This window comes from Heloderma suspectum, chromosome 4 (genome assembly GCF_057233095.1).
Source record: "Heloderma suspectum isolate Gila_16-S chromosome 4, 16-S_ref, whole genome shotgun sequence".
Taxonomy (NCBI): domain Eukaryota; kingdom Metazoa; phylum Chordata; class Lepidosauria; order Squamata; family Helodermatidae; genus Heloderma; species Heloderma suspectum.
This window is the reverse complement of record NC_139461.1, coordinates 112,134,821-112,159,590: the sequence shown is the minus strand read 5'-3', so window position 1 is coordinate 112,159,590 and position 24,770 is coordinate 112,134,821. Positions and strand designations below refer to the sequence as shown.

General features: G+C 44.5%; 1 protein-coding gene across 2 annotated transcripts in view; it reads right to left on the bottom strand.

Moving 5' to 3' along the window:
- The window catches only part of F13A1 (coagulation factor XIII A chain), a 130,198-nt gene that overhangs the window by 64,001 nt on the left and 41,427 nt on the right, over positions 1–24,770 (bottom strand). For both annotated transcript variants that reach the window (XM_084850397.1, XM_084850398.1), the window contains exons 4-6: positions 16,072–16,323; positions 11,669–11,787; positions 3,495–3,602 (exon numbers count right to left, since the gene is read on the bottom strand). In XM_084850397.1, the coding sequence (XP_084706523.1) occupies positions 3,495–3,602; positions 11,669–11,787; positions 16,072–16,323 (479 nt within the window). The remainder of the gene's footprint in view (positions 1–3,494; positions 3,603–11,668; positions 11,788–16,071; positions 16,324–24,770) is intronic.

The window sequence follows — 24,770 nt, the reverse complement described above, 5'->3', positions numbered from 1 at the left end:
TAATGCAGATAGAGGGGCAGGGTGCTGAGAAAGAAAGAGCAGCTTGCTCAAGGCCACCTAAGGCAGAGACAAGATTCAATCCAAGAGCCCCTTGATTCACAACTTAGTGAATAATCCTATACATATCCCATTGAGTTCAACAGGGCTTACTTCCAGGTAAGTGAGCATAGGACTGCAGCCTTAATCTCTTAGCAGCTATGCTACAACAGCTCATGTTTCCATATTCAAGTTCATCCTTTTCTTCCCTTTTTGTTTGTTTTGTTGAGAACCCAACACTTTAGACAGAGCTCCATTTTCCACTAGGCAGGGTGAAGCAGCATGCCTCAGGGGGCAGATTTGGGGGTACTAGTAAAAGGCATCAAATTGCCAATTATTTAATTCATCCAAAACAAGCTGGGAGAGCAATGTTGGGTTTCATATTATAGCTTTATTATAAGGGGGGGAGTTACTTGATTTTAATTCCTCAGGCTTGAAAGTATTTTGAGCAATCTCTTATTTGCCCCACTGCTAAACTCTCTCTTTTGTTCTAATTATTACTGTAATCCTAATTTTAAAGAAGTTGGTAAATGTCCTCCAGACCAAACACAGAGCCTTTATAAAAGGGGAAATCGCTACATGGGCTTTGCATTCCAAAATTCCATGCTGTGATCATCCCAATCATTTTCATGTTACGGAATGAACTGATCTTCTACCTATATCATAATATGCAGTGTAGCCACCAAGAACGGAAGTTAAATATCAAACACTGACATCTCTTTCAGCAATGTCCCAGTTTCAATTAAATATATTTGGTTAGTACAGAAAGCATTTTCACACAAAGCACTTGAAATTACAAGTGCATGTGAGCCGCTCTCAGTCTGACTGTATTTGTTTCTGGTGTTAGGGTTGTCAATGCAGAAAGAGAACACAGAAGGTGATACGATTGTATATTCTAGGTTTTACGGTCGCATTACAGAAAGTAGCAACAAACGTAGGGTGCTTCCAGACGAAGGGCTCCTAGCACTACCAATCAAAAGTCACTGTGCAGCTATTCACTTTTTCCCTCCTGAACTTTTTTTTGTGGTAAGAAAAAAGGCAGAAGAAACTGTGGGAATATATAGAAGGGTTAACAAATGGAAAATGACAACAGCTTCCCATAAAATTATGTGTTTGAGGCAGGGGACCTGCACAATAAAAGCCTCATCTGGAAGCATCCTTAGCTTCTCATATTCTTATCAATATTTTATCTGAATGTAAATGTAATGGTGGAACTTCCTATCCCACAGTGTAATTTATCCAAATGGCCCAAGAGACATCCAAAAGAATTGTCAGACATTTGGATAAGCAATTAATCAGCTACCTTGAGATAGGGCTTCATGAAAGATGCACAATGAATTCAGACTACCTGTAAGCTCCAGTATCAAAAGCTACAGAGCTGATCAGGTGCAAGGGAGACAGGATTCCTGTACCTTGAATAGTTGTGTTGAAGAGGGAATTTGTCACATGTACCAGGGATGTATGATAAATTGATTTCAGCTCATTTTTAATAAGAATTTAACCAAGTTTGCACCTTCTGGACTGAACAGGAACCCAGACATAATCTGCGGTTGAAGTCCGTACATCTCCAAGCTTGTAATGTGATTTGTGGTCCCAAAAATGCATTTGACAGCATGCGCACATTTGAGAAATGTGCATAGAAATGTGTACTTTTGAAAAATGCGCACAAATACACTTTAATCCATGGAAGAAAATGCATACATTTCAAAAATGTGCACAATTGATGAGTACATTTGGAAAATTACGCACAAAAATATGCCTCATTTTGATGCGAAAAGAAAAAAACAAAGCTCGCAATCCGATACAGACTTCAGTCGGAACAAGTTTCAAGATGGAATTCAGAGAATTTTGGCAAGCTTGCGTTCTGCGGATTCGCACCTTATGATAAGAACATAAGAAGAGCCGTGCTGGATCAGACCAAGGCTACATCTAGTCCAGCATTCTGTTCACACAGTGGCCAGCCAGCTGCCCATGGGAAACCCACAAGCAGGACACAAGTGCATCCTCCCACCCATGTTCCCCAGCAACTGGTATACATAGGCATACCACCTCTGGTATACTTCTATACTACTATTAAAGGAAAAGGAACAGGGACCTTCTTGTAGATTGTCATGTTGTGCAAACTCAGCGAGGGTAGGTTGTTGGCGTGGTTAAGAAACACTCACAACCCTAAAAGAGCCCATGGGTTGTGGGAGGTTTGTTAACCATGGCAACAACTCACCCTTGCTGGGTTTGCACAACACAACAGCCTACAAGGGGTGCAAACTATGGTGGCTTAAATAGTGCAAATTTGGTCTATGAGACAAACCTTTATTTAAAAAGAAATGGCAGGTGGGGGAGGGAGTATTCAGCAGTACTCCAGCACATAAGGAGTGGAGGTTTAACCTTCCTCTCCACCATCCTGCCAGCAATTTGGAGGTTTTTCATTGGGACCATGGCTGTGGAGAAAGACAGTAAACCTTACCTCCCAAACACTGTAGTCCTGATGAAATCATGCCCCTATACCTGCCACTAATTCTTTTTTTAAAAAACACACAAACATGTTTTGCAATGATGTGTTCAATGTCATGTCTAGTCCAGCCAAGAGAGCAAAGGTTTTATTGTAGTTCATGGTATTTTCAGCTCGGGTTATTGCAAAAGAGGCTGAGCTGACACAGGCTGTAGCAAGACATGGTTCTCTATAAAATAACTTCCCAGCTTTCATTGTTTTTGCACCAGGCCCTATCAGAAAATGCAGCGAGTGTGATCCAATGCACACAGTCCCCTGCTTGGGAGAGCTGAGCTGAAACCACTGCCCAGATGTGGACATCCTCAACACCTTGGTCAAGGTTGGCTCTCAGCCTTTCCTCAACAACCTTGGTCAAAGTTGGCTCTCAGCCTTTCCTCAACAACCTTGGTCAAGTCACTTGGCTCTCAGCCTTTCCTCAACAACCTTGGTCAAGGCTGGCTCTCAGCCTTGGCTCCCAGCCTTTCCTCAACAACCTTGGTCAAGTCACTTGGCTCTCAGCCTTTCTTCTACCCTGTGCAAAATGAGAAGTTTAGATGGCAAGCCTATGCACATCTACCTGGAAGTAAGCCGCATTGAACCCAGTGGGACTTACTTCTGAGTAGACATATATTGGATTCCACTATTAGTGCCCCATGTTCAAAATTGTTGGAAGGTTAATCAATCAATGGACTGCAAAGTACTTTGCATAAAAATATGACCCAAGATATTTGGCCTCTGAGAAAAGCCAAATCCCAATCCTGTATACATGGTGGTAAAAAAAAAAAACGCAATAAGCTAAATATTTGTGAATTTGCTGCCTTTCAATGGTACTGCAAAGTCTGTTGCCTGAGGAATGAGGTCATTTCACCCCACCTAATTAACAGACTCAGCCCTTGTGTCTTACAACTGATAAGGAAACAAATGACATGTCAACCCCACATATTGTACCCAATATATGTTTACTGCATACCACAGCAGAGCCAACACGGCCGATTTTGACTGGATTCCCTCTGCCAGAGAGATCCAATTGTGCTCTGTCCATCAGGTATAGGCAAGCATCCAAAACACCCTCTTCAAACTGAATAAAAGGGGGAAAGAGAGAAAATGAATTCAGTGCTCATTCTGGAAAGCAAACAAGAGACAAATGCTCTTTGCCTCATAACAGAGGCTACAGTAATGTTTCAGTTCCAGGTAGGAAATACAGATCTTCCTGTACATGAATTATACAGCTGTGTTGCTGTGGAGAAAAAAAAATAATCAGTTTTGAACAAGGTACCTGAAGATGTTCGAGAACACAGTATATAAACCTTTACACAGTTAACACAGATAAACAGCTGTGTCTAGAGTTGGAGACAGACAGGAGCTGAAAAGGGTATAACAAAAGCATTGCTACCTAGGGTGTATACATGCATTTATTTTGTCCAGCTCTTACCTCTGGTCAAATAGGTGTCACAGGGCTGTGAAGCAGTACAAAACCCTGCAAACCCTGCTTACCACAGATGACAGTGGGGTGTGTACCCACCATGGTTAATTATTTATTTATTTATTTATTTATTTATTTGCTGCCCATCTGGCCAGCCACTCTAGGTGGCATACAATACTAATAACGCGAAATACAACAAATTTACATAATCAACTGAACAAAACAACATAACAAAACAACTCTGCTCTAAAAAACCCTAACCCATCCCAAATGCCCACCTGAACAGCCAGGTTTTTAAAGCCCGGTGGAAGCTCATCAAAGAGGGGGCATTGCGGAGGTCACTAGGGAGGGAATTCCACAGAGTGGGGGCCACCACAGAAAAGGCCCTCTCCCTAGTCCTCAGCAGCCTAGCTGTCCTGGCTGATGGGACAGAGAGAAGGCCTACTGAAGCTGATCTCGTTGAGTGGTGTCCCTGGTGTTGTTGGAGGAGGCAGACTGGGCCAGAACCATATAGGGTTTTAAAGGTCAATGCCAACACCTTGAATTGGGCCCGGAAAACAACTGGTAAACAGTGCAACTCCTTCAGCACTGGAGTGATATGATCTCGCAAATGGCTGCCTTTAATCAGGCGGGCTGACGCATTCTGCACCAGCTGCAACTTCTGAACCGTCTTCAAGGGTAACTCCACATAGTCCACATTAAAGTAGTCTTGGCGAGAGGAGACCAGGGCATGAACTATTGATGGGAGAAGATGTTTAGGGAGATGGGGTGCAGCCACCATATCAGATGGAGTTGGTACAGCACTGCCTGGCTCACAGCTGACAACTGAGCCTCCATGGACAGCTGGGAGTCTAAAATGACCCCCAGACTGCGGATCTGGTCCTTCAGGGGTAGCCGCACCCCATTAAACACCAGGTCAACATCCCCCAACTTTCCCTTATCTCCCACAAAAAGTACTTTGGTTTTGTCAGGGTTCAGTTTCAGCTTAGTCCTTTCCATACAGCCACTCACTGACTCCAGATGCCTGGACAGTGTTTCTACAGCCAACGTTGGCGAGGATTTAAATGAGAGGTAGAGTCGTGTGTCATCTGCATATTGGTGACACTGCTCCCCAAACCTCCTGATGATAGCTCCCAGCAGCTTCACATAGATGTTAAATAACATCAGGGAGAGAACAGAACCCTGTGGCACCCTGCAAGTGAGCAGCCAAGGGTCTTTCATGAGTCTTTCATGCCTCCAGCCTTCTGAAATAGCTGTTGGCTGTGTTCACATGTCATACTAAACCATAGCTTAGTGGGACAAGAATGAGTCACAGTGAGCCTCAGGCTTGCATGCTCCCCTCTCCTCTCTCTTCCTACAGCACTGCTTGTGAGGCAGAGATCAGAACTTTTCACTTCCAGTTAACCACAGTTTAGCGTGTTGATCACATCCTAAACTGTCATTCATCTCAACTATGGCTTGTTTCCAGCCTCATAACCCAAGGTTTGACGTTGGTTGGTTTCCGAAATTAAAAAATTTATAAACAACAGTTTGTCAGGTTTGGACAAAATGACAAGGTATGGTTAATCTAAACCAGAAGTGAAAGCTTCCTACATTTTCCTTGTAGTTGCACTAGAAGAGGAGCAGGAAGTGTGAAAACCAAAGGATTGCTGCAGCTCATTCCTGTCACTAAGCTATGGTTTGGTGGTTTGACATTCGAATGTGGCCATCATCTGTCTTGAACCTATAACTACAAAAACCCTTAACCATTTATACCTCTCTAAGTCTTGAGGCAGTTTACAACAATAATATAAAACCATAACGTTACAATAAAAATAAGCATTAACATGCCTGTCCCCCATTAACAAACTATAGAACCAACACATTTCAGCAGCAGTGGTATAAAGCCTTAATTCAAAACCTCAACAGCCAAAAGCTTTTAAGGGAAAGTTACGAAAGTATCCAAAAGGCAACAAAGAGGGATCTCCTCAAGGAGGTCACTCCTCGCCACCTCCTGTGGTTCAGGGCCCAACTAGAAGATCACAAACAGTGGTAGAGCTCATGTGGGGGAACACAGGTCTTGTAAAGGTTAAAATAATTAAAATAAAATTAAAAAATGGGGACCCACAGTGCAAACAGTGGCAAAAGGTAGCTCCAGAGTCTTGAACGGTTGACAGCCGCTGCTTTAAGCCATCTGTGCTCCTGGTTTTATGGCGTTTAATGATTTTTACTGTACACCACTCTGATCTCCTTAGGGAGGAAAAGAGGGATACGAATGATTTTAAATTAAATAAATAAAGGGCAGCATGATGAAATGTTTGCTATATTTAACTCAAAGCATGACTGGACAGGCATGGTGCAGCGTGGATGGACACAGAGTGGGTGCACAGCACAGTCTAGATTATGCAGGTCAGCTGCACATCAGACCCAAGCAAATCCAGAGGCAGATCCTGGCCATTTTCACAAGACGTGTACGTAGAGGATGTCTTTTTGTGTCTTGCATGTTTGTAGTTGTTCTTCTTAAACAACTGTGTGCTGAATATGGTTAACACAGCTTAAAGAAGTAGTGGACATTTTGAATTGAAATGGTCATCTCCAGAAGTGTGGCTATTCAACTAAAATATCCAAGTGCAACGCTCCAGCATTGAGTCCTGGTATTACAAATATGTTGTGCTAGGGCACGGATGGATAGCAAATAGATCTCCAGATGTTTTGGACTTCAACTCCCAGCATTCCTGACCATTGGCCATGGTGTCAAGGGCTTCTGGGAGTGAAGTCCAAAACATTTGAAGATCTCCTTTCCACCCACCCTTGTTCTAGGGGTCAACACTGAGGAGCTGTAGCTCAAATTGAATTTAATCTAGGGATGGGCAACTTATGGCCCTCCAGAAGTTTTGGCCTACAACTCCCATCAGCCCTCACCATTGGCTAAGCTGACTAGGACTGATGGGAGTTGTAGGCCAAAGCATATGGGGGCCAAAAAATTGCCCACCTCTGATCTAATCCAAACTTTCCCTCTTCTGACACTCAGAATGCAGTTAGTCACTTGTTGCACTTTCTCCTGATTAGTGGTGGGAAGTCTCGCAAAGACAGACCAGCAACAGCAAGTGGCCTGAAACTGTCTTCGTTGAGAATGAACTCTAATAAAGTATTGTAGATTCTGGGATCCAATGACAACAAGGACAGGAATAAATAGGGGGCAGAAGTGCCTAAACAGAGCAGAATTCATTATGAAAGTGCCTGCCCTGTGATACAGTCCAATTTGCTCTGAAGAAATTGGATAGCAACCAAAAATGACAACGTCTCTGGGAAAACAATTGCCAGAATGGTGGCAAAGGCACATGAATTCAATTACAAGCCACTCTAAATAAGGGTAAACAAATGAGGCGATTATATTTCTATTGCAAGCTGGACCGTAACAGTCCTGGAAGCTTTTCTTTATGCATTCAAGTTGGTCTCTGTTTCTTTAAAAATGCTAAATGGCCAAAAAGAGCAACAAGTTTATCATGTCACTGATCAGTTAACATAACCAACATGATGTGGGACTATCTAATGCGACTGCATCAGTTTGGACATAGTACATTTATCATAATTCATCTCCTTGGCTCTGTTACCTATAATTGCATTGCTTTTTTCCCCTTTTGGAACAGAACAGAAGCTCATTACTAAATAATAAGTTATAATCCTACACTGTGAACCTGACTTCACAGTGGAGTCAAGACCTTCCCAAAGGAAAGACTCCCGGAAACAATGTCGTCCTCAAAAAGCTGAATGTTTATTCTATGGACTGGCCCATAAACTATCCTGTAGCAAGAATAACTCACTGGTAATGGCTCTTTCAAAATGTTGCTCTCTTTGTTGCACATATACAACCATTTTAAGCTTCTAAGGGTGCAATCCTATGCATGTTTAGCCAGAAAAAAAGTCCCACAACTCCCAGCATTCCCCAGCCATCCATCCTGGCTGGGAGTTATAGGACTTTTCTCCATCACGGCACTTAAGACTGATTATGGCACAAGCTTTCTACTGCACCAGATGCAAGATTCTTTATCTTGCAGCTGTTGGCTGAGGCAGCCTTTAGTCTGTTCTTGGCCTGCCTCCACTTTCATCAGATTTCATAACATCAGGCCATCACTGGATAATTATGCAACACAAGGCAATAAAAAGTGGACTTTGTACCCAAACTATTGCCACCTGTGGTTTATAATGCATTCATCTTGCTACAGGAAAAGCTTCATTTTGATAAGAAGAAGAGAATGTAAGAGAAAGATTGTTCACTTTGAGAAGCCAAGGATCCATCAAAACTACATTTATATCTGGCAGTGCTGAATATAGAGTTGCCAGGTTGCATTGTATCTTTAAATTCCCTGAAACAGACACTCACAGAGCTTCTCTTTGTTATTCCTCCCCTGATCCTGTTGGGTGCCAGTCAAACCTGTAGAGTTTGTAGGCCTAAGCCTCCAAGGGTAACAGTTACAGGAATATGTTGACATTATAGACAGAAGTTCATTTCTCACAGTTCTGCCTGGTTTTGACTGAAACCCAGAATAGATTCACAGCCCCACCAAAATCAGAACTACCAGCCTCCACTGTAATCAACAGAGAGCTATTGCCAGTTCCAGCACTCTGATGAGTGCACCTAGTAACAGCAGATACTGAGATTAGACCTTTGACAAGGCCTACTTGGGAAAGGCTGGGTGGCCCTCAAAATGATCTACCCACAGAGACTTAAGGAGCCCATTGGATTCTGGATTGCTCTGGGGTGGGGAGATATACTGGAGATGCTAGTGGTATCTATGCTTCATGCTCTGGTGGATTTGTTGAGTGGTTGACTGGAACCATTGACATAGCTGATCCCTGGTGCCCTCTCCACCCATCTTAATGGGCCTAGGGTAGCCACTTATGAACTGCCAAAAAAGAGGACAAAAGGAGACAGTGGTTTGCATAGAATGTGCATATACTAATTCATATGTATACATGCAAATTCAGAAACTATTATTACAATTTAAATACCAATACAGTACATCTCACCATAGTGTGCAAGACTGTGCCCAGGTGAATTTGAGTGCCTGCTTGCTCAGTCTGCTGTCCAGATGCTAACTGCTGATGGGCAACTTCAAGGTCCTTGCTTTCCCTTCTTATGGTCCTCTATCTTTAAACTGGGCTTGGACCAGACAGCCCTTCAAATAAAGGATGCCTTCAAATAGAGCACAGTGCTCTATAAAGAGAAAACATGCCCCCCTAAAAGGCAATCCCCTCTCCACTCCAGCAATCTCCTCTCCTTTCCACCTTCCTTGCTCTAAAGTAAATATTGCTATTAGACCAGCCTTCCCCAACCTGGTGCCCTCCAGATGTTTTGGACTATAACTCCCATCAGCCCTAGCCAGCATAGCCAGCAGTCAAGAATGATTGGAATTGGTGTCCATAACATTAACCTTGTCTGTACAGGCAATTCCTGGGGCACCCCTCCCATGCCTGGCTCTGAGCCAAGCATTTCAGCCTCTCAGGGACAGGCATTTCAGCCTGGCAGGCTCTCTGAAGAGCCAACACCATCTGCTTCCTTGACCAACATTGCTCTCCGGAGGGCGAATGCTCCAAAGAGCCCCACTAGCCACTCTCTCGTGATGGCAAATGCCATGGTGGGAGAGCAGCTAGAAGGGCTCTCCAGAGAACCCACTGGAGGTTACAGCAGTGGCAAGCCCTCCTGGCAGGAGACAGAAGGGGTGCAATTCGCCACTTCTCCTGCTCTTCCGCCTGAGGCAGGACCTTCGCCCTGCTTCATGAGGGGGCCAGCCCTATTGACAGGGAATTCTTCCTTCTCAATATGTTTTGACCTCTCAGTGTCTTTTGTGTGTCAGATCACCTACTTTTATTAGCCTGGTTTGAGTAGCTTGTGGGGATGTCAGATCTACCTGCCAAGCTGTTCTTTTTTTGTTGGAATGAACTCAAGGGGTCTTCAGTGATGCTGCTATATCGGCCTCCTGGCAGTTGACATATGAGGCTTGATTTTTATCACTGATGCGGCTTAACATCCATAATCTATAGGAAGCTGCTGACAGAAACTGAGAGCTTTGCTGATGGGTATCATAAATACACCAATACTGCTTCCCTTAAATTCTATATTTCATTAGCTAAGCATCCAAGGCTAGTTTTCTAAACCAGTGTCTTGAGGCTGTGGTTGAATGGATTAGCTTAGACAGGTTGAAATTGAATCTAAGCAGGGTGGAGGTACAGCTGATAGGAAACCCTAGCACTACTGAGGTCATCTTTCCCTTGTTAGCTGGGTCAATAAACCCCATGTCCGTTCAGATTAGGAACCATCACATACCTCAGATCGCCTTGTGAAGAATGGCCTGAAAACAAAATGCTTGCCTCTTTAACATCCAGTGTGCCTGGCACCTTGGCCTAGCCTCCCCATTATATAGCCAAACCTGCCTGCCCCATTTTAGACATTGCATAGCAACCTACCTGTCATGTTTCAAGCCAAACCCCCTCCCGACACCACCGCAATCACTGCCATTGCCACCACTGAATTGCTGCTACATTTCAGCAGCAAGAGAAAAGCCGCATTTTCGTTTTAAATTAAAGCTCGTGTGATGGGTGGGCCTTGTGTTAATGAAGCCGCACTCCAGGAAGCCCTGGGGAAGCATGATATTGCATTAAAGCAGTTGTGCGCCTCCTGCATGCCTTGTTTTAAAGCAGAAATGTGGCTTTCTTTCTCACCGCTGCACACCACCAAAACTCGGTGGCAATTCGGCAGGCCAGCAGCAATTTGGGGGCCACAAAAAAGGATGGGGAGGCCACATGTGGCCCATGGGCTGAGTATTACCCAGTCCTAATGTAAACCCTCTGTTTCAACCTGAAGGCTGCTGATACAATAGCCCAGCTTTCTCCAACCTGGTGCCTTCCAGATATTTTTGATGTCAACTCCCACCAGCTCCAGCCCACATGTCCAGTGTTCAGGATTGCTGGGAATTGTGGTCCAAAACATCTGGAAGTCACCAGGATGGGGAAGGCTGCAATGCCCTCTATAGACCTCTGCCTAATCCAGCTACCTTCTGGAGAGTTCCTCTCCTTTGACTTCTGGCACCGCTGGACAGCTTCCCTGCCTTAAATCGGAGGACTAGAATGGAACACAACGTGATGGAGTGCTTCTCTGAAGATGGTTGAAGATGCTCAACTCTCAATGACTTTTGGGAGAGCATACAAAACGAACCTCTTCCAAAAGTCCTATCGCTGCTGAATAGGTTTTGTGATTCTGCATTACTGCTGCTGTAGAGTACTCTGAGGTTTTCTGAACAACATTTATGGTGCTTTCCATTCTTGTTTGTATTTTGTTGATTTCTTTTTGTTGTTGTTGTTGTTGATGCAGCTTTTAAATTAATAACTAATATACATGTTTTCAAACACCTGTCAGATGTCTCAGCTGTACACCTAAAGGGGGGGGGGGGAAGGGGAATAAAGACATCCACACACACTAAAGCAAAAATTTAGGACTGAGGTGCAAGGCCAGACTTTGCAAGCCCTTAACTTTTTGCGTAATTCTGTTAAACATAACAGGGCGGATCCAAAGTGACCATGTTAAGTATTTCTTTAAAAGTTGTACCAGTAAACTGGTGCACTCTAACGCCTGAGACAGAGCGCATGCTGTCAGCAATGTTATACAGCACCGTGGTGCAGAAAGTCTTAAGACTGTAGGATAAGTGGTGGAACTTCTGCCCACTCCTTTCAAAAGGACTCACCTGACCATAATTCCAGCTCCTGGATTTTATATTTTCAGGGTCTCCATAGAAAATAACTCCAAGGTCATTTAGGACGTATTCTTGCCTTTCTTGTTCATCATCCAGAAACACAGCATCCTCTGCAGCAGAATTGTGTTTATAAAAGCATGTTAATTACAAGCAAGTTGTTTATAATGGATGTCAGCATTTAATACTGCCAATGATATGAAAAGGCTGCCTTTCGTTCACTAGCATAGCAGTAGGATATCCTTTCGCCCCACACAATTCCCCGCGATTGTACTTGAACTTAAAAGTGAAAGCAAAAACAAGACATGATGGCAACTGCTAACTATTTTGAGCAGGATCCGTAAAGCACAATTAAAATGCCACCTCTTGTCAAGCGGTCTATGAGTCTGTGTTGCAAAGCTGAAACATCTGGAGTACCGTGATGCATTCAGGCATCTGCATAGTACATTAAAGGACAGTTTCAAAACTTCTTAATCATGATGGGGAGCAATGCGGTGTCAAAATATTTTAAAGGTAAAACCTGTGCTGGACTTACAAGATTTTGGAGGAAGAGCTGCACAGTCTGGACACTGCCCATTTTTATATGAGATGCAGGCTTCTAGATAGCCACTCACCTAGTGTGGCGAGTAGAGATGGGCTCCAGGAGACTGCGCAGGGCAGCTTTATGGGAGTTTCATTTATTATATTTATTATAATACTTTATACCACTTAGTAAAATACAATCCCTAAGTGGTTCAAAATAAAACACAATATAACAATGTAAAAACAAAATAAAAAATACATAATTTAAAACTTTTTAACATTACAGACATTACAGCACCATCAACAATAAAGCAGGGTAGTCACAGAGTCCCTCACAGGTCAAGGAAAGCCTGTGTGAACAAATGTGTTTTCAAGAGGCCCTTAAAACCAGCCACTGCTTTTACTTCTCGAACCTCACATGGGGGAGTATTCCAAAGAGTGGGTGCCACCCCTGAGAAGGCCCACTCACATGCTGCTGTCTGGTGACATTTCACTGGCTGAAGAATGATCAATAAGGCCTTTTATGTTTCGGGGGGGGGGGGGGAGACACCAGCAATGCTTTCAGGGAGGATGAGAGGCAAGCTATCCCTCCTTGTCCCAGAAGATTCTTCTGCTGATTGTTTATTTTGCCTGCAAAGAGCAGCAGCAAAACCCTCGTGAGTAGGAAGCCAAGCCTCGGCCACTTACTCATGTGTCCATCTGCTGGATGAAAAGGTTCCAACTTCTTGTTAGAAAGGCCTGCAGCCTTAAAACTCCCCCCCCCCGGGGGGGGTGGAATCTGTTCCAGGTGTCCAGCTCTTTTTGATTTGAGAGCTACCAGCAGGGAAGGGCTCCACTTCAAGCCGGGGGGGCTGGAGACCTCCCAGTCAGCAGATCAGAAGCTCCATGCACTGTCTATCCAGAAGTCATCATGAGGGCAATCTCCCCTTCCGCATACATTCCTTGCAACCAATCCTAAAGCGGAGCGCTGATCAGCAACCCCGACAGGATTTGCACAGGCTGTTCCGTCAAGGACATCATCCAGGGAACAAGCTGGCATGAAAACAGCCTAAATAAAGATATGCACGAGCAGGCAATAGCAAGTCACTTTCTCTGAGGGCCAGTCTAGACAAGATGCTAAACGCATCACTTCCAGTCACCTCAGTTAACATATAACCGACCTCACAGGGTTGTTATGAGGATAAAAATGGAGATTACATTTATATCCTACCTTATTCCCTCTTGCAAGGAACTCAAGGCAGCTTATATGGTCCTCCTCCTCTCCTTTTTTATCCTCACAACAACCCTGTGAGGTTGGTTAGGCTGAGTCAGTGACTGGCCCAAAGTCACCCAGTGAGCTTCATGGCCAAGTAGGGACTAGAACCTGGGTCTCCTGAATCCCAGTCCAAGACTCTAACCACTACACCACACTAACTATCTATAGTAATAGGGACAGCTGTGGGGGGAGGGGATAATTAGGATCACAGCACCAGGGGGGTTAACCCTTCCTCCCAGATGAAAATTTCCCCCAGATGGATATTAGGGAACCCTCCAGTAAGCACCAGTAGTAGCTGCTGGGGTGGGGGGCACACAGCAGCAGTGGAAAAAGTTAACCGTTCCTTCCCCACATGCTCCCCTGTGTCTGCTATTCTTTTTTCTTTAACTGACACATTTGTATGTGATGTATCATGCCTAGTTTGGCCCCAACATTAGGAATGACATGATGAAGTCATCAGATTACTGGAAACAGATATAGATTACATGATGGTATTGGTATAGGTATAAATATACACCCACATGCATACAGGCAGACAGATAACAAAGTATAATACGAAAGCGATTGGTGCGCAAATCAGTATATGGCCCCATTACACATACATTTATATGTTGAATATCTCCCTATGTGTGTGCACATGCATTTATGCATAGAATTCCACAGAATTCAACAGAGGGAGCTTTTGAAGTGCTGATGGTAGATAAGGAATTCACTATATTTGAAAACTGAGAAGTAAAAGGGGAAACAGTAAGGGTTAGTTCCAGCAGATAGCCAGCCCTAGAGACGGAAGCTCCAGGCCTCAGCAATACACATTTCTGCCACCACTCAAATGACACTATGAGTGAGCTGGGTATTTGAGTGGGTAAATGCATTATTTACTTGATTTCTTTCATCCTGCCACTGCGGGGCATATTGTTGACGATACACACACACGTGCAAGCACATGCAGACATGAACACACACGCATTCTTCTGCTCAGAAAATTTGAAATGTTATCAGTTTGCATCTCATTGCCACTTCTGCTTCATAAAGTTTTGTGAAACGAGATGGAGATTAATGAATTTCCTTTGTCAAAATGTGCTCCATGTTGTGTCGAATGAAGTGCTGTCGAAGCAAAAAGAGAGAGAGAGAAGGAGGTCTTTGAATTCTTGCTGAGGAAGGGAAGCACGCTGCAGAAAAGAGCGTCCTTGATTTTTGACAGCTATTAATGCAGCTGGCATTGGGCTGAGAAGCAAATCCAAGAGATAGCTCTTGTGCGCTGGCGGAGCAATAGTACTGGTGATGAGGAAATGATTCAGGGATCTAATATGCATTGTTTTAATGAACAAAGCCAATTGGTTTCATCCACAGAAGCTAACACAGTTGAAAGCACATAGCGTGTGTGACCCCAATCCAAAGAAGATTGTTATAGGACAAATATGTGCAGTGGGGATTTTAATCTTTCTTTTCTCTGGCCATGTCAGGAGCTACTTCTGAAACCCAGGGAACAGTCAGTGATGTGGCACAGAGAAGCTGCCCCAGAGACAGACTGGAAAAAACAGAGGTGATGAAGTGTGGCTAAGCTGGAGATGTGATATGAGAGATCCATGACCAAGATTCCATGCAGGGTTTTTTTTTTTAAAAAAAAAAATAGCCGTTGAGTTTCCCTTAGTCATACAACTGGTTTTTCTTGGTGTAAAACTCATCTTGAATATTTAAGGATGCATATTGGGGGGAGGCGTTTTAAAAAAGATTGCTGGTTTGATCAAACTCCATTGTGGAAATATAGCCAAGCAATTGAGAAAAGAGCTCAACCTTCAAGTGCCAATTTGGGGTGTGGGGGAGAAGGGCAATGGGGATGGGGAAACCACTGTGCTGAAAGATGCTGTTTTGTTGGCAAAAAGACAGAACTGATTTTCACCCATGGTACATTTGACACAAGGCGGACTCAAGAGATAGCCTATATCTCTGTATCATTCCCATCAATAAAATGGCGTGGGGGGGGAGAATAATAATGACCAACTACATCTGGGGTCTCTAGAGTGATGCTCATGGCACCAATGTGGACACCACTCTTGGCACCTGTCAGGCTATTTAAGATTTTTTAAATTATTATGTTTTAAACTGGGAAGCTGGCATGCTACAAAGTAAAGGACTGCCCTCCAGCACCATCTTTATTTGGCTTCAAAATAGATTGATTTTGTGTTTTAGAGCTCATTCCCCACATCAGCCTGGTACTTCTCAGGCAAGTTACTTTTCTTTTATAGTCTTACCAGTTTACCTTCTGGGAAATGGGTGTTTTGTGACCAGCCATGTCCACCATGGCAGCCATTTTATGAGATCACCGACAACACTTTCTCAAAATTCCAAGTGTGCCCACTGACCCAGAACGTTTGGGGATCCCTGAACCATACAGTGCTGTTGTAATGTGAGCAAGACAATGAATATAAATGTGCTATAGAGGAGGGAAATAATGTTGGGTTCTACCAGTATTGCTTTTAAAACTTGTCAAATCATAAATGCTGACTAAGCTCCAAGGAGCAGGAGTTTTCCATATGTTATAATGGGCCAAGAACATTGATGGCACTGTTTTCACCACCATCATCATGTGTAAGAGATCTATACATTGCACATGACTTACCTGCACACCAGGGGTTGAACAGTATATACGTGTCTGTGTCTGGGTTTCGTCTTGTCCTGAGAATGCCAATCTGAGTTGAGATCGCCACATACATGCGGAATTTCCCCACAATGCAGTTTGCGGCTGGCATGATATTCAGGGCAACAGTCCTGTTGTCTCTGTGGGTGATCTTAGCACCCCATTTCCCACTTTCAAGCTCTTGAACCAAAGGGACTCGGATGTATGTGCCTTTGTTTTGCTGTGGATATCGCCCTGCAGAAACAGGGAAAGGAGAGAGGGAAATAGTTCAGTGAACGAGTGCTGCAGATGAATAATTGTCATACGTTTTGACTACACAGCAAAATCCGGACTAGGAATTGCCCAACTTAAGTCCACTGCATCACTGTAAAAATAAGGAATATATCAACTACCTGCATAATTTAGCTTTCTTGTCAAACTTTGTGTCTTTAACACCTGTTTGCTCCTTAAAACCAAATATCACTCATGCAGAATTTCATATTTGGGGGGATAAATAACCCTGGAGTTGGAAGGCATACACAAAATGCTGTCTAATTCAGTTCCTTAGACAAGGGCAGGGCAGGATCTTCTGTCAACCAAAGTCCTCACAGATACAGATACAGAATTGTTCTAGGCCTTGATATCAACTTCTGCAACAAATGTTGGGCTCTGATACCAATTTGCACCATCTGAAAGCAAGCAAAGTGGGTTCTTTCTTGCCTCTAGTCTACAAAAATCACCTGCCCATAAAACTGGAGCTGGAGGATATGCGGTTCTCCCATAACTACCACCCTATATAGGTAGTTTCTATTCTATAATCAAGGATGTTGCCAGAAGAGGGACAGCAAAGCTGCCAAAGGCATCAGCCTTAATGCTGACCCAGGCCCATTGTTGTTTTGTAGGGAGAGGGGCTGTTGCAGTGGGGTAAAGGAGAGGATACCCAGTACCAGCTGAGAGCCTCCCTAGTCTTCTTTTCCCCTCTTTTATATAGACACAAGAATCACACAAGAATGGAACATCGCTTGGTATGAAACTTGTAAAGTTTGCTGCACAGAAAGGTAAACAAACATCTATACGGAAATATGGATGTAAATTAAGGCAAACGTCATCACTCAATTGGTAGAGCACATGTTTTGCATGCAAAAGGTCCCAGGTTCAATCCCTGGCATGGCCAAGTCAGCAGTCCTCGGGGGTGTCTCCACAAGAAACTTACTTTGAGCTGGCTGCATTTGGATGTCGTTAGGGATACATGATGTCATGGCCATCCAGCAGCCACTTGGGAGTTTTGCGCCAAAAAACTGGTTCTTCTGAGACTACTTTTAGTCCAATTGTTTTCATTAAGTCAGCTTATCTGCACTTCTGTTGTGGTGTGCACCACCCTCCGCATTTACTCTGGCATGATAGCCCTGCCCAGGGGTGTGTCTTTCCACCATTTCTGGGCTGGCTGTCAAAGAACTGTCAAAGAGCCGCTAACTTCTTTTTTAAAATTTAAGGGGTAAACTGAAGCAGCACTTTTGTCAGCAGTACCTATGCCTCCCCCTATCTTGCTCAGTATGTCACTATCTCACATTTGTCCAGCAAGACCATTTCTCCTATCTCACTACCTCAGTATGCCACTATTTGGGGCCGTAGTGATTGGTGGACAAATGCCTGATAGTGACCTAATGACATTGAAAACTCCTTTGTAGGTGTGCTTTCTTTAACTTCTTTCTTTCTGGATGGGAGATTTCTTTCCTTGGATTTGGGTCATGGTTGTTCACACAGTACTTTTATTTTGTTTGGTAAGTCAACATATACTGTATGTACCGCTGCTGGTGGGTGGAGTGTTTCTGCAAGAAGCCACATGAAAACAACCAATCACATAACTCTGTGACACATGATGTCATGATGCACTATGCATTCCTAAACTACATTTCCCAAGATGCACTTGTGCATGCGCAAAAGCTCATTTATGCATAACAAGAATTTGATTTAAGAGAGAACTCTCAGCCAAGTTTACATGAATTAGTTCATTATTATCTGAGGAAATAATGAATCCACCTGGAATAAGTTCACCCAGCAGTTCGTGTAACCCTCCCATGCTTTTCCATAGCATTGTCTGACTTTTTTTTCTTTTTACACCATTAAAGAGGAAAAGGTCTTCACAGCTGCACAATGTCTTTTGATTGGTTTTACCAGGAGCCCTCCATCTGGAAGCACCTGCTGATGGTTGTATCCGGCACCAAGAAAACCCTGGGTTTGTCCCTCTTGACCTTCATTTGCAATATTATTTGAGTTTTGTTTCCTAAGGCTTGGGTGACAAAACCAGGACATGTTCCATATAACCCAGAATACTTGGATGGAAGAGGCCTTCAAAAGAAGCAGCACAAGGAAGGAAGGAAGGAAGGAAGGAAGGAAGGAAGGAAGTCAAATCAATAGCATATTTGGGAAGATACAGCAAAGGACACTTCAAAAGGGGGGCTTCAAAGGGAATAAGATGTAGAGGTATGTACTAAAGTGGCAGCCAAGATGAGAGGCAGGTGGCTGCTAACAATTGGAATTACGAGTTGAATGCAGACTTGTGCTTTGAACCATTGCTAGACTTGACCTTTCCTTCCTTTACAGTAGATGCTGGGCTTCGGTTCTGATATAGCAGATTGGCAAACCAAACCCAAAAGTAAAACCAGCTACTAAAGGAACTGAAATGCCAAGAAAAAAAAATCAACACTGAACATGAATATTTGAAAAACACAAATGTACTATTTTGGGGGTGGGGGGATGAGGAATGCATTTAATTTCTCTTTTAATTTTCATGTATATAACCAGATGACAGCACTGATCTGTCAATGCTTGTAGGGAGCATATCTCCAGGGAACTGTGGCCGAGAGCAGCTGTAAGTGTAGCTACTACTACATGGTCTATGCTCCCTCAAAAAGACCCCACCTTTTCTCCCTTGCTGCCCTGTAAGCTTGGAACTGCCTCCCACTACACCTGTGTGATGCCACCTCTCCCACTTTCTTCAAATCCTTCCTCAAAACCTACCCCAAATCCGTCCTCAACCCTCAGAGTTCCCATGCTTGACTGCAGCTAGGCCTGTAACCATGTCTAAGCACGTGCAACTGAAACCTCTGCATATTCTCTCCCTATTTGTCCCTGCTTCTAGTTCTCTCCCTCGTCCTCTTGTTGAATTTTAGATTGACAAAAGAAAAGAAGGAGAGTCTTGGGTGGGTGGTCTCCACCAGGGATTTACTCCAAGCTGGCTGTGTGTTGAGGTCATTAGTGATACATGACGTCATAGCCATCCAGAAGCCACCCTGGAGTTTATCAGGGAAAAACCGGATTTCCTGAGACTGCTTAAAGTCCAATTATTTTCCCTAAGTCAGGTTCTCCGTGGTATAGCTGTTGTGTGCCCCAACCCCCACATTTACCTCGAGTAGGCTAGTCCTGCCCATGGCTGTGCCTTGACCCCAGTCAAGGGGTGTTTCCTGTCCCCTGTGTTTCCCAGCACAAACCAATTAGTGTCTACTCAGAAGTAACTCCCATTGTGCTCAATGAGGCTTGCGCACATCAGAATTTACAGAGATCCCCCTGAACTGAAATACAGATTTTAAAGCACTGATTCCCTGAACCTTGAAAAGCTTTATAGAACCTGCAATTCTCCATGGCTTGGTTTTATTGCCTTAGGAAGTAACTACTTCACATCTCCGTTACAGTGATCTTGCACAGCATCGGGTTACAATGGGGGCTGGTCTCCCGGTCCCCATGTTTATTGCTCTCTTTCCCAGAACAAACCCATTAGTGTCTCCTCAGAAGTAACTCCCATTGTGCTGAATAAAGCTTGCCCTCTGAATGCTCACATCAGAATTTACAGAGATCCCCCTGAACTGAATGCATAGTTTAAAGTGCTGATTCTAGGGATGTACGAAACTCACTTACCTTTGTTCCATCCCTCCTCGCAGAATCCTCGACGAGGGGGTAGGCGATCCGGTCCTCCCCCCCGGAATCCTTGACGGCCGGCTCTGCTCCGCGGCCAGGCCAAGGAGCAGCCGGCCAGGGCCGTCCGCAGTCAGATTTCCGGCTGCCGACGGCCTGGTGCGGATGCAAATGGCGGCCGCCGTAGCGGCCGCCATTTGCTTCCAGCTAGACAGCCGTGATAGGCTCCATAAGAATTTACGTAGCCTATCACGGCTAATGTAAAAAAAAAAACACGCAGCATACGCAAATGGCGGCAGCTATGGCAGCCGCCATTTGCATGGCCTATTTTTCGCCGACTTATCTTACGTAAATATTTACGTAAGATAAAACGGCGGGAAAAAAGGGGAATGCAAATAGCGTAGTGGACGCTATTTGCGTTCCTTTATTTTTCGCCGTTCTGGCCTACGTAAATATTTACATAAGTCGGCGAAAAATAGGCCACGCAAATGGTGGCTGCCATAGCCGCCACCATTTGCGTACGCGGTGTGTTTGTTTGGGGTTTTTTTACATTAGCCGTGATAGGCTACGTAAATTCTTGCGTAGCCTATCATGGTGCGAGGATGGCAATGGCAGCGGCAGCAGCCCTGCCGCAGCCGGCCAGGAGACCAGCTGCCGCCGCCACCACCAAATCCGCCACCACCGCCACCAAATCCGCCCCAGGTAAGTGCCGTCCCGGAGAGATTCCGCGGGGAGTGCAGGAGGCCGTTCCGCCACGGATTCCGTGGGGCCGGATTCTAAAGAATCCGGCCTCACCGGAGTCCGTGGGGGAATTCTCCGCCATCCCTAGCTGATTCCCTGAAGCCTGTAAGGTGATTTACCGAATGTAGGGATGTACGAAAGTCACTTACCTTTTGACGAAATTGATTCGCGGTGGAGGGGAGGCGCTCCGTCCCTCCCCCCGAAATTCTGGCTGGGGGGAAGCGCTCTGTCCCTCCCCCCCAAAATTCTGGCCGGGGGCGGAGGCACTCCGTCCCTCCACCCCCAAATCCTGGCCGGCCGGGCCCGCAAATGGCGGCGGCCGTAGCCGCTGCCGTTTGTGTCCCTGCAGTCAGCCGTGATAGGCTGTGTAAATGTTTACATAGCCTATCAGAACTGAGTAAAAAAAAAAAAGCGCGTACGCAAATGGCGGCGCCTATGGGCGCCGCCATTTGCGTTCTTTATTTTGGCATGTCTTAGTCAACGTAAACATTTATGTAGACTACAGCGAAAATAAAGGGAACACAAATAGCATAGCATCTACGCTATTGCGTTCCCCTTATTTTCGCCGTAGTCTACGTAAATGTTTACGTAGACTAAGACGTGTCAAAATAAGGAATGCAAATGGCGGCGCCCATGCGCTTTTTTTTTTTTTTACTCAGCCATGATAGGCTATGTAAAGATTTACATAGCCTATCACGGTGTTTTTTAAAATTTAGCCGTGATAGGCTACGTAACTCTTTACGTAGCCTATCACGTTTGGTTTTTTTTACTGGAAATGGCGGTGGTGGCAGCCTGTCAGAAGACCGGCCGCTGCAGCCGCCGCAGCCGCCACCGCCAGGAGGATTCGCCCAAGGTAAGTCTCATCCCGGGGGGGTCGGAGGGGGGCCGAATGCGCTGGCATTCGGCCTCCTCAAGATTCGTGGCAAAATTCTCTGACATCCCTACAGAACCTGCGATTCTCCGTAGCTTGGTTTATTGCCTTAGGAAGTAACTGCTTCACACCTTCCTTATAGAGATCCTGCGGTTGGAAAGGGGGCTGGTTTCCCATCTCTGTGTTCCCTCCCCCACCTCTTTCCTAGACAAGCATATGTGTGTCTACTCAAAAGTAACTCCCATTGTGCTCATTGAGGCTTGGTCCTGAATGGAAAAAGGGGGGGAGGGGGGAAGCCTGTCTTATTTGGTGAGCAGCCCCTGCCAGTCAGATGATGTTCACTCCCACCCCCACCCCCACCAGGAAGTATGTTCTGTGAAGCAATTTTTACTGGTCCAGAGCATTTGCTCGTGGATCCCTGCATGGACCAAAACGCAGCAAAGCTGAGTCTTTTTTAAAAATCTGGTACTCCTCCATTTGCTTCTCCTTCCGTTGTCATGGAGACACAGTTCTGCTGAATCAGACCAAAGACCTGTCCCATTTGGCATTCTGTTCTCTCAGTGGCCAATCAGATGCCAATGGAAAGCCCATAACAAAGAGCATAAGAAGAGCCCTGCTGGATCAGACCAAAGGCCAATCTAGTCCAGCATTCTGTTCACACAGTGGCTGACCAATTGCCCCAATGGGAAGACCGCAAGCAAGGTATAAGTGCAATAGCGCCTCCCATTTTGCACTGAGAGACATACTGCCTCTAATACTAGCAGTAATATATAGCCATCATCCCTAGTAGCCATTGATTGCCATTGGAAGCTCCTTGGGACTGGGATCTGTCCTCCTCTTCTGCTCTGCAAAGCACAGAGTGATGGAAAGAGAAAAAGAATGCGGCAGCTGTGGTACAGGGAGAACACTTTAAAACTGCAGACTTGACAGCAGTGACACACAACCTATACAGAGTTAAAGTAAAAGTATATGTGAAAAGTATATTTATGTACCTAGTTATCCCAGCCACCTTCATTTCATTTATTATATTTCTATACCACCCCACAGTCGAAGCTCTCTGGGCAGTTCACAAAAATTAAACACACACACACATTAAAATACATTATATAAAGTATAAAACCATTCATGTAATGACATAGAACAAATAGCATACACACCTTCAGTTGCTCAAGGGTGAAAACAAACATTACTTTAAATGTGTGTCCAGCCCTACGTCTTTTTTGTTGCTGTCATTTTTATTCTAGAGCAGGTGCAGGGACCCTGATCCGGATTGGAACTCTAGCACCGGGAGTAGGGGGCTTTTACGATCCAGAGTGGGGGCCCTACTAGAGTAAAAAATGGGGGAAAGATCTCTGCTAAACACACATTTAAAGTACATTTTGGCCCTTAATATTTGTTTTTTATATTAAGGAAAGTGGTAATCTGAGGCTCACTCAAACTGAGAGTGGGGAAAAAAAGAGACACTTGCATAATTAGGGCCTGTTGATTCAAGTGTTTCATCATCTGTTTTTAGTTCTCTTCAAGCCACTATTTGCAAGCAATGAATTCTGAACTCCATGCCTATCAAGATCAATTGTCTTGTGCACATGGCCTTTCACTGATGCTTCCTGAACGCAGATCTCTCTCACACACAGGCACACACACACATGTTGCTAAAATAAATATTGGTTTAGTACATTTACATTGGCTAGGAAACAAGCTTTTAGATCCCTGGGTAATTTTTTAAAAACTTATTTTCCCCGCCATTGTCTTTTATCCCAGATAGGTTCGCTCCCAAGTTAATGCCCTCTCGTCAGCATGTTTAATCTACGTCTGTGGTTCAGGGGCACCAGACAGACATCTAATAAACGAACTGCAATGCCATTGGGTTGTAAAACATCAGTTTGATACCTCCACTTATGCACAGGGATAAGAACTCCAGAGAACAGAAATGCCTCAAGGAGAAATTGCAAAACAATTTATGAGTTTCAAAGTTCAAGAGAAAATAGTTTTATGGCGGGGAGAGGAGCTGGCAGAAGCCTTAGGCTGCCTTTACACTAAAGACACCCCCCGCAGTCCTCCCGTTGTGGAGCCTTTCCACATTTACCGCGGGCTCCCAGGCAGCAACCATGTGATTGCTGAGAGGGGAAGCTTTTAATTTTCAAGGTTCCATAGAACTCAATGAAACAGTGCCATCTAGTGGCTGTTTTAATCGCATAATGTTCCGATTTAAAAAGATAGTTCATTAAAGTTCCAGATCTTTTTGAGAAGGAACAACCAGGAAATACCTCTGAATGTGCCCTGGAGGTTGACAACATCATGAAAAGGACCTGCAAACTTCCATGAGTGAGCAATCTCAACAGCAGGGTAAAAGCTCTGTGTGAAGGAGTCCTGTATCTCTCATCTTTGTACCCTCTAAACACCACATTTGAATAAAGAAGCTCTGCTGTTTAGCATTGTATTCACTTTTAACATTACGGCTTGAGTTGGGTGTGTGTGTGTGGAATCTAACAATTGTAGTGAATTAATGTAATTGTTCTGTGCCCTCTTCTAATTGATAGCCCTTTGGGTATCTGAAGAGTGCTATTATGTGCCCCACCCCTTTATCCCAGGGGCAGGTGACCTCAGGGCCTTTCCACTGGCCCCATCCACTTTCTCATGACCACCAGTTGTTGTTGGTTTCCCAGCCTTTCTGCAATTTTTTTCACCATTGTAAAAGGCTGAAATGCCTCTCCTAAGGCTGAGTTACTGTTAGTAAGAGATTTAAGCTAAAATATGCTGGAATTACTTTAAATGTGTGTCTAGCAGCTACAGGCTTCTTCACATGGAGCTTTAATCCTGCTATTGAGATTGCTCATTCACAGAAGTTTGTAGGCCCTTTTCATGACATCATCAACCTCCAGGGCACATCCAGAGGTATTTCCTGGTTATTCCATCTCAAGAAGATCCGGAACTAATCAACTATTTGTTTATGTCAGATTGTTATGCAATTAAGACAGCCACTAGATGGCACTGTTTCACTTATCTCTATAGAACCTTGAAAATTAACAACTTTCCCTCTTAACAACCATGTGGTTGCCATCTGGGAGCCCACTTAAATGCGGAAAGGCTCCACAATGGGAGTGCTGCAGGTTTTTTCTTTAGTGTAAAGGCAGCCTACTTTTTTTTTGTTGCTGTCATTTTTACTCTAAAGAAGGTG